At 37.4% G+C, this 14,257-nt stretch overlaps 1 protein-coding gene across 1 annotated transcript in view; it reads left to right on the top strand.

Moving 5' to 3' along the window:
• PIK3C3 (phosphatidylinositol 3-kinase catalytic subunit type 3) overlaps window positions 1-14,257 on the top strand; it is a 144,386-nt gene that overhangs the window by 80,861 nt on the left and 49,268 nt on the right. Inside the window, exons 15-19 of the mRNA XM_058692240.1 lie at window positions 561-677; window positions 3,712-3,843; window positions 7,314-7,442; window positions 8,302-8,371; window positions 10,120-10,184. Of these exons, the coding sequence (XP_058548223.1) occupies window positions 561-677; window positions 3,712-3,843; window positions 7,314-7,442; window positions 8,302-8,371; window positions 10,120-10,184 (513 nt within the window). The remainder of the gene's footprint in view (window positions 1-560; window positions 678-3,711; window positions 3,844-7,313; window positions 7,443-8,301; window positions 8,372-10,119; window positions 10,185-14,257) is intronic.

The following is a 14,257-nucleotide window of genomic DNA, read 5'->3' as shown; positions in this document are numbered from 1 at the left end:
GATTAAATGAGAAAATGTATTTTATAATATTTTATGAACTGGGTATTCACTACATAAGACTTTATGGCATTTAATTTTTATAACTTACATTTTATGAAGCAAGCATGCATTATGTTGCTATTTGAGTGCTTTCCTTTTTTTTTTTTCCCCCCAGTAGAGTTTTCGTTCCTTGAAGGTAATATTGTTTCTGCCATATGCCCAGTGCATTTCTAAAGACATCATAGGCTTTCAGATACTTACTGAGTCAATGAGCGAATGCATTTTGGGTGAATGAATTCTGTCTTATCACATGGTTGTATTTGAAAAAAAGTGCTGTTTTTGATAGATTAGTAGTCGCTGAAGACTCAGATAATTTTCAACTTTGGAAGAGTTGGCAGTGTTTAAATAAGCTAGCAGTTTTCTCATTATCTCTGAATCAAGATAATTAATCTTTTTCAATTTCACTTTGTATTGAAGTTTGTAGCTATTAGAAGAATAAATAAAGATCACCCATGCTATTAAAGAAACCCTGATCATTATGCTACACAGAACTAATTTTCCTTTCCTTTGAATCCCTTCAGGGTGATAAGTCTGTCAGAGTTATGCGTTCTTTACTGGCTGCTCAGCAAACGTTTGTAGATCGTTTGGTGCATCTAATGAAGGCAGTGCAGCGTGAAAGCGGAAATCGTAAGAAAAAGGTAAACCTATGGGCTTTGCTTTTTATTTTTGACTAATGATGTCTTGGTATCATAAAATACTGAGTCCTGGTACTATCTTTTTGGGTTGATCTATTTTATGAAATTCTTATGCAATTATATTAATAGGAGGATTTATAAGTATTGATTATATACAGGATCCTGTTTTATGAATTTATATCTGTATAGGTATAGATAGATAGATTTAATCCTCACCACAACTCTGTAAGTTAGATGATGCTATTATCTCAATTATAAGAACAAATAGGGGTAGAGGGGTTAAGTAATTTGTCTACCATGCTCAGCTAGTAAATATTATAGTTGGGGTTTGTTCCTAGGCATTCTAAGTCCATATATATATTTTATTTATTTATTTTGAGAGAGAGGGTGCAAGTGGGGGAGGGGCAGAGAGAGAGGGGGACAGAGGATCAAAAGCGGGCTCTGTGCTGACAGCAGAAGGCCTGATGTGGGGGCTCAAACTCCCGAACCATGAGATCATGACCTGAGCTGAAGTTGGACGCTTAACTGACTGAGCCACCCAAGTGCCCCTCTGTGTCCATATTTTTAATCTACAGTGCTTTATTGGGTCTCATTTTAGCATCTTAGCATCCTTGAATATAATCTGTTTGATGTGGAAAGGACCTGTACAGATCATTGATACTGGAAGCACTCTGAGAAAATGAAAGTCCAGAGTGACTTGCCCAAGGTTGCAGAATTAGTTGTTCGTGACCTCACTGGCTTTGCATCTGTTCTCATGGCTAGAACAGGGATCTTTCCATCAAGTAAGGCTTCTACTTGATGACAATAGATGAGTATTTGTTCTTCATATGTTGTTTTTCCTCATCACTAGCCCAAATGATGTGAAGGATTCACTCTGAATCTTCTCTTTACCTAATCCCATCACAGGCAGATCTTTCTTAGTGATCTTTGTAAAAGAACACAACACACTTTACTGTTGTTCTTCAGACTTGTGAGAGGAAGGTGGAGAAAGGAAAAGGTGAAAAATTGAGTCAGGAGTTCAAAGGCAGGGGATCAGCTGTAAAGAGAAATGCTAACAGATATGTGTGTAAGGAATAATATTCACAAGGTTAAGAAGGAGAAAGTAGGCGGAAGAGAAACACATTTTTATTGAGATGACCTTTTTTTTGTTGTTGCTGAGAAAAATAAGAAACCAAAGTTAAATAACTAAATTCCTACTGCTGTTCCTTCTGGAGCCGCTCTCCCCAGAGGTGCCTGTGTGAGGGAGCAATGTGATCCCACATACCCACCTGCAGGAATGTCTGTTCCTGGGGCTGTCAGTGTGGGGCATAGATTTCAACCAGCTTGTTTTTGTGTGGTGTGCTCTTCTTTTTGGCACACACACAAGTCTCTGGCTACACTTCAATTTTAGCTACCTGGAGGATAACTGACTCCTTACCTATTTGAGGCATCGCTTAAAGCTTCCTGAAATAACTTTTGTTTTTACCACACAGCCTAATATTTAAAAAAAGTTTTTTTAATGTTTATTCATTTTTGAGAGAGAGATACAGAGTACGAGTCAGGGAGGGGCAGAGAGAGAGGGAAACACAGAATCTGAAGCAGGCTCCAGGCTCTGAGCTGTCAGTACAGAGCCCGATGTGGGGCTTGAACTCAAGAGCTGTGAGATCATGAACTGAGCCAATGTTGGATGGATGTTTAACCAACAGCCATTCAGGCGCCCCCAAAATTTAAAGCTTTCATTTTGAATGTTAAGTATTCTCTTTTCACTTTATCATTCTTTAGGTGATAATATTCATGTATTTGTTGTATAAAAATGTATTTGGCATGCCTACAGCATGGATCTAGGGATACAGCAGCAAACATAAAGATCTCTATTCTTAGGGAGTTTTGGAGGAGAAAGTAAATAGAATAAATAAGTGAAATATGTAGCGTGCTAGATACTGTTGTATGCTATAGAGGAAAATAAAGCAGCAAAGGAAGTAGGAAGTGCTGGGTTTGAGGAGTAAGGCAGTGAGTGTTTCACTTCTCAATAGAGTGGTCAGGAAGACCCCACTAAGAAGGTGACATTTGGACAAAGACCTGAAGCAGGTGAGGGAGCGAGCCATATGAATATTTAGAGAAGACCATTGCAGCCAGAGGGACACCAAGTACAAAAGCCCTGAGGTGAGAGTGTATGCGTGTGTGTGTGCACGCGCGTACGTGCGCACGAGAGATAGAGAGATGTATGTGTGAAATAGGAAGAAGCCCGGTGTATTTGGAACAAAGGGAGAATGGGGGAGAGCAGTAGGGGATGAGGATGGAGGACAGAGATAATAGGGACACAGATGGAATATATCCTCGTAAGTCATCACAAGGACTTACGACTTAAACACTGAGCGTAGAATCTGTTGGGAGTTTTGAACAGAAGAGTGACGTGACCTGACTTTGGTGTTAGCAGCAGTACTCTAGTTGTCTGTTTGTTTTATGTTTATTTATTTTTGAGAGAAATTAGAGTATGAGCAGGGGAGGGGCAGAGAGAGAGAGGGAGACACAGATCTGAAGCAGGCTCCAGGCTCTGAGCTGTCAGCACAGAGCCCGATGTGGGGCTTGAACCCACAAACAGTGAGATCATGACCTGAGCTGAAGTCGGATGCTTAACCAACTGAGCCACCCAGGTGCCCCTAGTTGTTTATTTATGTTAAAGTTTATTTATTTTGAGAGAGAGAGAGAGAGAGAGAGCGAGCAAGCGCGTGCATGTGTGTGTGATTGGGGTGGGGCAGAGAGAAAGGGAGAGAGAGAGAGAGAGAGAGAGAGAATCCCAAGCAGGCTCTGTGCTATCAGCGCAGAGCCCAATCCGGGGCTTGATCTTGTAAACTGTGAGAAGTTGAGCCGAAGTCAAGTGTTGGACACTGAACCGACTGAGCCACCCAGGCGCCCCTCCTTTATGATGCATTGCACATAATTTTATGGTGCTTTGCAAACACTTTAAAGTTAGTAGAATTAGTTTTTATGTCTTTACCCTGTATATTATAAACTACCTTTACATTTTAACTCAGTTCTTTCTGATTTGTTCTCTTAGAACGAGAGACTACAGGCATTGCTTGGAGACAATGAAAAGATGAATTTGTCAGATGTGGAACTTATCCCATTGCCTTTAGAACCCCAGGTGAAAATTAGAGGAATAATCCCAGAAACAGCTACACTATTTAAGGTAATTGTGATGGATATCTAATGTATATCATTGGAACCTAATTCTGTAAAGCAAAAACACTCCCTTCAACAATGATTACGTTGCAGACAATATCTATAATTTTGTTTGATTTAGTACATGCTAGATAAAAAATTGTCTTTTGTTTATTCAATGTGTCTTGATTTAAAGATCTTGTATTATCAGTAGGCATTTTTATGTGAAATGTGTAAAATACACTTTTTTTTAAACTGTGAGTTTTTTAATCTTTAATTTTTGAACTTTTTATTAATTAGAACCACACCTACTTTTTCCATGTAAGCTTTAAAAAAAATAATTGCAAAATTTATATTGCTCATTCAGTTCATAAATCCATGTAGTAACAGTCTCAGTTAACCTTTCTAACATTTCTTGATCTGATATCTGTTCTTGTGACTTAAATTTTTTCTTGTATTTTCAACTAGTAATTCTCATTAGTCCTTTATAGCATGTCACGCTTCTTTTGGCTGGCCACGACTTGGATAGTTAGAAAGAGCTGGTAGCAGCCACTTTTTCCACTTAGTCCCAAGGAGTGAGCAGCATTAGCTGTGAAGCATCATTATCTGTTGGGCATCATAAAGAATGGTCTCAGGGATACCTGGTGGTTAAGTTTTGTGATTCTAGGGGTACAAGGCATAAGTTGCACTCAGATATTACTTTGTATCCAGAAAAGAAAGGGCTCATAGGACAATGACTTATGAATATAAAAAGGGGTGTGATTATAGTAAGAAGTAGTTTGGAATTTTTTCAAGGGTGTGTTTAAAGGCAGCCTATGGCTGCACATCTCATTCAAATGAAAGGCTGAGTTTTATAAAGCAGCACTGAACCTTATTGCATGGTATGGACTCTGATAGTTTCTATTCTTTTAAGAATTATTCTGTTCCATTAAGTTTTAAATTTAACTTGCAACTTGTTTAATTAAATCTCATTAATGGATTATTACCTGCAATTTGAAAAATACTGGTACAGGAGATAAAATGCAAATATTTCTCAGCTTGTGCTTACAACCCACTGGAAGCTGAAATGTAAAGAGTTGCACACAGACATTAACAACCAGTATACCTGTATACAACTGGTGTTCCTTTGGACTTGAACTCTCAAACAAGATCAGCTTCTAATATTCACATTCCCTGAGGACTAAATGAGAGCAGTAAATCAAAAAGGTAGTTTTACCAATTTTTTGAGACAGGATGAGTTGAAAGCAGGAGTTGTAAGAGTGGAGTATAAGAATATACCTGCCACTATTAGGTAGATTCTGGACCCATTTTCTCCTGAAGTATGCAGATAATTATGTCTTACATGCACAAAATGGATAGCCAATAAAATACCATGAGATGTATTTTTGATCCTGATACTCGGTTTGTTTTTTTTTCTTCCAACCCTAAAGTATGTGAGCATTCTTGAAAATTCTGGATTGGAGTTTAGGGTTAATGGTTTTAGGGTATTTACTACATAACTCTATCATAGTAATACTTTTTTTTTTTTTTTTTTTTTTAAGCGATCGAGCTCATGCACAAGAGCAGGAGTCGGGGAGGGGCAGAGGGAGAGGGAGAGAGAGAATCTTAAGTAGGCTCCATGCCCAGTGAGGAGCTCCATCTCAGGACCTTGAGATCATGATCTGAGCCCAAATCAAGAGTCAGAAACTTAACTGACTGAGCCTCTCAGGTGCTTTTCTATTATAGTATTTTTAAAAAAGTTTATTTATTTACTCTGAGAGAAAGAGAGTAGTAGGAGTGAGAGAGGGACACACACACACACACAGAAAGAGAGAGAGAGAGAGAGAGAGAGAGAGAGAGAGAGAGAAAGAGAATCCCAAGCAGGTACCCTGTCAATGCAGAGCCCAATGTGGGGTTCAATCCTACCAACCTCGAGATCATGACCTGAGCTGAAATCAACAGTGGGATGCTTAACTGACTGAGCCACCCAGGCACCCCAGTCATAGTAACTCTTAATCATTTTTTGGGTCACAAAAGCCTTTGAGGTAATTTATAAAATATATTTTTGCTTGGGGTGATAAAAGGATACTCCAAATTTAAGATAATTTAAAATTCAGAGTTTTAATACACAAGAGGTTGTAAGTTCTAAACATATATTCACTGAAGCATTTTTGATGCCTTTTACCCCTTCATTTTATGGGGAACTGTTCAAGCATGCAGCAGTGTTTAAAGAATTATACAGTAAACAACTATATATACCTACTGTTTGACTTTTGTTAACATTTTATGTATTTGTATTTGCTCTGTCGCAAATTTGTCTGTTTATCCCTCTGTCTGATACTTCTTTGTGTTATTTCTCATCACCTGTGTAAATTAAGGTTGTAATGGCTTTCTTTATCAGACACATTTCTTTAGACTATCATACATTTTTTCAAATTTCAATATTAAAGGATTTTTTTTCCCCTCAGTGATCTAAATTAATAGGGCATCTTTTTCTGAACAGTTTTCTGACCTTTTATCTCCAAGTAGGTATCTCAGTGTGCTACTACTCCACATGAGGTGGTTTCTAAAGTGAGTTTAATTCCATTAATTATTGATTTAGACACATTTATAAACTACATTGGAGATTTCAGCTAGTTAAGGGAAAGATTCAGGGCAAAAATATAATTATTCCAGAATAAAATATGTAGGTATTTGAGACCTCCCCTCATTTTATAAAAGAGGAGTTTGAGTCTCAAAGCTGCATGACTAATTGTATGCCCGCTGTTAGTAACCATGGCTCATGACTTTCTATCTGGTGCATTTTTTTTTTAATGTTTGTTTATTTTGTGAGAAGAGGAGAGTGTGTGTGTGCATAAGTGAGGGACAGAGAGAGAGAGAGAGAGAGAGAGAGAGAGAGAGAGAGAGAGAGAGAGAGTTCCAAGCAGGCTTTATGGTGTCAGCGGGGCTCAGTGTCACAAACCGAGAAATCATGACCTGAGCCGAAATCAGGACTCGGATGCTTAACTGAACTGAGCCACCCAGGCACCCCTCTATCTGGTACACTTTTATGCTGTGGTTTTATCTCATTTATTTCATTATGTCTGTAATACTAAAATGATGATGGCAAACATAGATAGAACATCTGCTTTGTATCAGGCATGGTGCCAGACTCTTGTTCCTCTATGGTTTCTAATCACCTTAGCAGCTATGCAGAGGAAGTGTTACCTTCATTTTACATGTGAGGAAACAGGGTAAAGAATATGTGCAAGATCCAACATCTAGTACCTGGTGGAGCCTGGATTCCTATCTGTGACTGACTCCAGAGCTTTTGCTCTATATGCTGTGTAATCTTCTGAGTATTAGCTAGTTCGTAGTTTTCTTCAAGGATTCCTATTGTGTCTTGTTGTCAGCCCATTTTGTTTCTTTAGGTTCTGCTTACCTATTTGTTTACCTTATGTGTCAGCATTTCCTATGTGCATGGTAGATCTTTGTGCATTAATTTACATCCATATTTGAAAACAATATTTTTATTTTCAGAGTGCTCTTATGCCTGCACAGTTATTTTTTAAGACAGAAGATGGGGGCAAATACCCAGTTATATTTAAGCATGGGGATGATTTACGCCAAGATCAACTTATTCTTCAAATCATTTCACTCATGGACAAGGTAACTATAACTTTATATTGGCAGGGACCATTTTTTAATTTTGGTTTAGTATATATGCAGTGAATGGACACTGAATTTTTTTTAACATTCAGGTGCAATCATAGGAAGCTCAGCAATCTCCAGTTGACCTTAAACAACTTTAGTTGTTTTTATGCACTGCAGAGTGACTGTTGGGTTGAGTATAAAATGAAATTGCAACTGTTCCTTTTTTTTTTTAAATTCTTTTTAACGTTTATTTATTTTTGAGACAGAGAGAGAGCATGAACAGGGGAGGGTCAGAGAGAAGGAGACACAGAATCTGAAACAGGCTCCAGGCTCTGAGCTGTCAGCACAGAGCCGGATGTGGGGCTTGAACTCACAAACCGTGAGATCATGACCTGAGCCAAAGTTGGTTGTGCAACTGACTGAGCCACGCAGGTGCCCCTGCAATTGTTTGTTTTTATTAAAACTCTTTTCTCAGTTAAGTTCTCTTGATGTCGAGTTTAGTAACTCCCTTCCTCTTAGTCAACTAGATCTTTTTCTTCTTTAAATTGTATCTCTGCCTCTGGCTTTTAAAGGAACGGATTTGTCCTCGTTTCCTTTTTTTCTGAGTTCTAAAATACTTTGTGACTAGAAAGAGCTGCATAAATGAGTTGGAAGACCCCCAGTGTTGATTGAAAACTATTGACAGTGATTTAGAATAAGTTTAAAAAAATTGACATTCCATCAAGTAAGTGCTTAATAAATTTATTTTTGACGATCAAAGTACAATTAATTTAGTAATCTCTTATAATAAGCTATTATAATACTTACCTGCAAGACTGCTTCAGAACAATCTTTATACTTGTTTGGTTAATGTATTTTATCATTTGATCAAAAGCTGCTACGGAAAGAAAATCTGGATTTGAAGTTGACACCCTACAAGGTATTAGCCACTAGTACAAAACATGGTAAGTTTATTTTACACCATGGTTGTTTATTTGAGTGTCTAACAAGTATACTTTTCCTCTTTTAATTGAAAGTTAAGAATGCTAGAGATTGAATTCATTTGTAGCACTGAAGGCTGACTGGGCCTCTTTCCCTTTTTCCCTGGCTCCCTCTTGAAATCAGCATATTTGTAAGACAAATTAATACCTTTACACTGTATTTCTTTGCATTCAAAACTGGTTGTAATTTACAGTAGTTTTTTTCATACTAATCTGTGTCCAGAATCATCATTTGAGAGTTACTGTGACCCAGAGTGACTGTATTGTGCTCTTAAAAAAAGCCACTCAGCAATGATGCTGCCTCTGAACTAGTTTGTTTGTTTTTTTTTTTTTTTTTAATATAGAATGATAGCATCTAAGTCTTTCTGAGATTGAATAACCTCTGGAAATTTGATAGTTCCCTAGGAATGCTTGCCTACAGCCTATTGTCAATTCCATAGTCTTGATACTCTCAGAGCTTCTCACCCTTCGATACCTGGGAAAAACAAAAGTATCCATTTTAGGTTTCTTGGCCTTCTGCTGGCCACCCTCAAATCTTTTTGGTGGTGGTTTAATTCCTCTTCTCGCTTTCTCTTGGAATGATCTTGTTTAAAGTGCACACATGATCTTTGACTATCCTGAATGATTTACTCACTTCCATTCGCTCTTTGGACAAAGACAAAAGCCTTAGCTTGTTTTACAAGTTCCAGCATCCTGTGACACACTCCTGTACCTGTCTCTCAAGCCTCCCTTTTTCCAGTCTCCCCCTTGCTTCCCAGGAATTAGCCACATGGGCCACCTTCCATTTTCTCGAATGCACCATGCTCTTTTCAGCCTTAAGGCCTTCATTTATGTTATGATCATTACCTTTAGCATCCTTTCCTCACAGCTTTACCTATTAACTTTCACTGTCCTTCAAAGCATGGCTCAAATGTCAGATGCCCTCTGATCTCTATGGTAATTTAGGTCTCCCTACACTATTCTCTTTCACAGTACCTTTTTATTCATAATATTTATTCCAGTAAAAATTGCAGGCTTCTTCAGTGTATAAAGGCAGGGTCAAAGCTCTGTTTTTTATTGGCAAACTTATTATTGCATGGGAGAAAATCAGTAAATATCTTTTAAGTGAACTGATACACACTATTCCCTGTTTGTGATACAAGAATGAATGAGACATTTCTTATTTAAAGGAGTATACGGTAGTTTCCTTCATTCAACTTTGATTTTTCATAATGTCCTCTTCCTTTTTGGTAGTTTAAGGGATTTATACTTCTGTCATTTCCAGGAAATGGCAGAACATGGAGTATTAGATAAAAAAGGCAATGAACATAATTCAGTTTTAGGCTTAGTTGATTGATATTACATAATTTCAGAGTTCTTAAAGTGATTTTAAATTTGGAATATTTTTAATTGGCATATGTTATAAAAGTACAGAAAGAAATGTTTGTGCATATTTAAGAAGCTTAGCTATTACTTTTTTTCTGTGTATACAGTAATAGAAATTGCCCTGGAGAAACATACAGATTAAGTCAGTTTAATTGAAAGAAGAGTTTACTTCTAGTTCCTATGACTCAAATCCCAGTCTAAACTTAATATATTGTTTACAGACTCTTTAAGTCATTTGAGTATGCAGTGTATGCATTTGAAAATGAAGGTTATTCTTAGTAGAACCCTTATTATTTTTATTGCTTAACCAGTGTTGCGCTTAATGCAGTGCATGTATTTCTGTGTAGGCTTCATGCAGTTTATCCAGTCAGTTCCTGTTGCTGAAGTTCTTGATACAGAAGGAAGCATTCAGGTACAGAACCAATTTTAAATGAGTTATGCAATTCATGAATATAATATCGTTTTAAAAAGTTCAATCTTCATAAAAAGTGTGTAGAGTTAAAGGTGCATGTTTCATTTTATCACTGTTCTTTCCTTGAGTTGTTTTCCTTTTCTCAGAAGTGAATAATACTAAAAGTTGCAAATTCTTCCATGTTAGTATGTACAGATGCTTAGTTCCTTAAACGGTGCCTAGCACATAATAGAGGAGTGGGAATAAATTTTATTTTTTTTTAAAATTTTTTAACATTTATTTATCCTTGAGACAGAGAGAAACAGAGCATGAACGGGGGAGGGGCAGAGAGAGAGGGAGACACAGAATCGGAAGCAGGCTCCAGGCTCTGAGCCATCAGTCCAGAGCCCGACGTGGGGCTTGAACTCACGGACCGTGAGATCGTGACCTGAGCCAAAGTCGGAGACTCAACCGACTGAGCCACCCAGGCGCCCCAGAGGAGTGGGAATAAATTTTAAAAGTTTGTTAGTTTATAGTTATCTTATATTCCAAATTATGGAAATTCTACAGTGTGTTTAACTACAAATTAACATTTGGCTATTTCCAACTTTATGGTTCTTCAGAACAGTACTACATGCTCTTGCTCGCACATATTTTGCTCATTTGTTTTTAAGACACCTCTTTTCCCCTTCAACCTTGTTGCTGTCCTTTAATATAGGAATAGGTGAGCAGTTCCTAGGATTATGCCATGTGTGTCTTTGAAAATTTTTACACTTTATAGACATGGATCATTTCTTATCACATCTTAATGGTTAATTTGTGTTATTTAAAAAAAATTTTTTATTGTTTTATTTATTTTTGAAAGAGAGAGAGACAGAATACGAGCTGGGGAGGGGCAGAAAGAGAGGGAGACAAAGAATCTGAAGCAGGTTCCAGGCTCCAAGCTGTCAGCACAGAGCCCGACGTGGGGCCCGAATCACAAACTGCCAGATCATGACCTGAGCCAAAGTCGGATGCTTAACCGACTGAGCCACCCAGGCACCCCAATTTAAATATGACTTTCTTTTTTCCTGTGTAAGAAGAATGTATGTAATTTACACAAAAAAACCTGATATGCCTGAAATGAAAGCTAATACAGGAGGGACTTGACAGGGGATATTTGTTAAAATGTGTTTTTGTCTTTCCCAGTTTAGCATGTAATTCAGTATGGAGTTTAGATTTGCAGAAAAGCATTATTCTCATTTCTTGGCAAAGCAAGTGGTTATACTGTTCTTTGGTTTAAGGAATAGTCACTTGCAGTAGTTAAACATTCATGCTTACTAGAGTCTTTTGGGTTTTCTATGTATGTAACACATCATCTGCAAATAGTGAAAGTTTTACCTCTCCCTTACAAATTTGGATGCCTTTTATTTCTTTTTGTTGTCTAATTGCTGTGGCTAGGACTTCCAGTGCTATGTTGTATAAAAGTGGTGAGCGTGGACATCCTTGTCTTGTTCCAGACTTTAGGAGAAAAGTTCTCAGTTTTTCCTCCTTGACTATGATGTTAACTGTGGGATTTTTATATAAGGACTTTATTATGTTGAGCTATGTTCTTTCTAAACCTACGTTGTTGAGGTGTTTTTTTCTTTTTATCATGAATGGATGTTGTACTTTGTCAGATGCTTTTTGCATCTATAAAAATGATGCAAAGATAATTTTAAGAATAAAAATTATTCTTTCTGTTATTAATGTGACATACTACATTGATTGATTTGTGAATATTGAACCACCCTTGCATTCCAGGAATAAATCCCACTTGATTGTGGTGAATGACTTTTTTTTTTTTTTGTATTCTTGGATTCTGTTGGCTAATTTTTTTTAAATTAAAAAAAATTATTTTTAATTAATGTTTATTTTTGAGAGAGAGCGAGATTGACAGAGCATGAATGGGGGAGGGACAGAGAGAGAGGAGACACAGAATCTGAAGCAGGCTCCAGGCTCTGAGCTGTCAGCACAGAGTCTGACACAGGGCTCAAACCCACAAACTATGAAATCATGGATTCATGAGCCGAAATTGGATGCTTAACCAACTGAGCCATCCAGGCGCCCCTTGGTTTGCTAATTTTTTTTTTTTTTTTTAAGATTTTGCATCCATGTTCATCAGAGATACTGGACTACTAGAACTGATGAATGAATTCAGTAAAGTCGCAGACTACAAAATCAAGGTATAGAAGTCTATTGCATTTCTATACGTTAATAATGAAGCAGCAAAAAGAGAGGAAAATAATCCCATTTATAATTGCACCAAAAATAATAAAATGCATAGGAATAAACTTAACCAAAGAGGTGAAACCCCTGTACTCTGAAAACTACAAAACACTGATAAAAGAAATTGAAGATGACACAAAAAAATGGAAAGACACTTCATACTCATGGATTGAAAGAACAAATATTGTTAAAATGTCTATGCTAGTTGGGGCGCCTGGGTGGCTCCGTTGCTTAAGCATCCAATGTCAGCTCAGTTGATGATCTCGCAGTTTGTGAGTTCGAGCTCCGCGTTGGGCTCTGTGCTGACAGCTCAGAGCCTGGAGCCTGCTTGGGATTCTGTGTCTCCCTCTCTCTGCCCCTCCCCTGCTTGCACTCTGTCTCTCTTTCTCTCAAAAATGAATGAACATTAAAAAAAATGTCTATACTACTCAAAGCATTCTACATATTTAATGCAATCCCTATCAAAACGCCAACAGCATTGGGGCACCTGGGTGGCTCTGTCAGTTAAGCGTCATCCAACTTTCGGTTTTGGCTTAGATCATGATCTCACAGTTTTGTGAGTTTGAGCCCTGCGTCAGGCTCTGCACTAACAGTGCAGAACCTCCTGGGATTCTGTCTCCCTGTGCTTCTCTCTCTATTCCTTCCCCACTCATGATGTCTCTGTTTCTCTCAAAGTAAATAAACTAAAAAAAAAAGAAGAAAATCCCTTAAAAAACTACCAACAACATTTTTCATAGAACTAGAACAAACAGTCCTAAAATTTGTATGGATCCACAGAAGACCCCATAAATAGTCAAAGCAATCTTGAAAAGCAAAATTGGAGTTATCACAATTCCAGACCTCAGATTATATTACAAAGCTGTAGTAATCAAAACAATACGGTACTGGAACAAAATTAAGACATACACATCATTAATACAGAATAGAAGCCCAGAAATAATCCACACTTACATGATCAGTTAATCGTTGACAAAGGAGACAAGAATATGCAATGTGAAAAAGTATCATCAGCAAATGATATCGGGAAAACTGGTTAGCTACATGCAAAAGAATGAAACTGGACTACTTTCTTAAATCTGAAAATGGATTAAGGGCCTAAGTGTGAGACCTGGAACCGTAAAAATCCTACAAGAGAGCATAGGCATTAATTTTTCTAACATCAGCTGGTAACAACATCCTTCTAGATGTTGTATGTAGATGATGTCCAAGGCAAGGGAAACAAAAGCAAAAATAAACTGTTGGCACTACATAAAAATAAAAAAGCTCTGTAAAACAAAGGAAATGACCAATAAAAGTAAAAGACAGTCTGCTGAATGGGAGAAAATATTTGCAAATCACATATCTGATGAAGGGTTAGTATCCAAAATATATAAAGAACTTACACAACTCAATACTCAACAAATAATTGAATTTAAAAATGGGCATAAGACATTTCTCCAAAGAGGACGTCCAGATGGCTAACAGACACATGAAAAGATGCCCAACATCACTCATCATCAGGGAAATGCAAATCGTAACCACAGTGAGATATTACCTCATTTCTGTCAGAATGGCTAAACTCAAAAACTCAAGAAACAACAATTGTTGGTGAGGATGTGGAGAAAACGGAATCCTCGTGCACTGTTGGTGAAAATACAAACCAGTGCAGCCATTGAGGAAGACGGTATGCAGGTTCCTCAAAAAATTAAAAATAGAACTATCCTGTGGTCCAGTAATTGACACTGCTGGGTATTTACCCAAAGAATATGAAAACACGAATTTGAAGGGATATATGCATCTTTGTGTTTATTGCAGCATTATTTATAATAGCTAAACTATGGAAGCAGCCCAAGTGTCCATCAATAGAT

The sequence above is a fragment of the Neofelis nebulosa genome, chromosome 11 (assembly GCF_028018385.1).
Source record: "Neofelis nebulosa isolate mNeoNeb1 chromosome 11, mNeoNeb1.pri, whole genome shotgun sequence".
In the NCBI taxonomy this organism is placed as follows: domain Eukaryota; kingdom Metazoa; phylum Chordata; class Mammalia; order Carnivora; family Felidae; genus Neofelis; species Neofelis nebulosa.
Note: the sequence above shows the minus strand (reverse complement) of the source record. Positions and strands in the feature narration are given on the sequence as shown.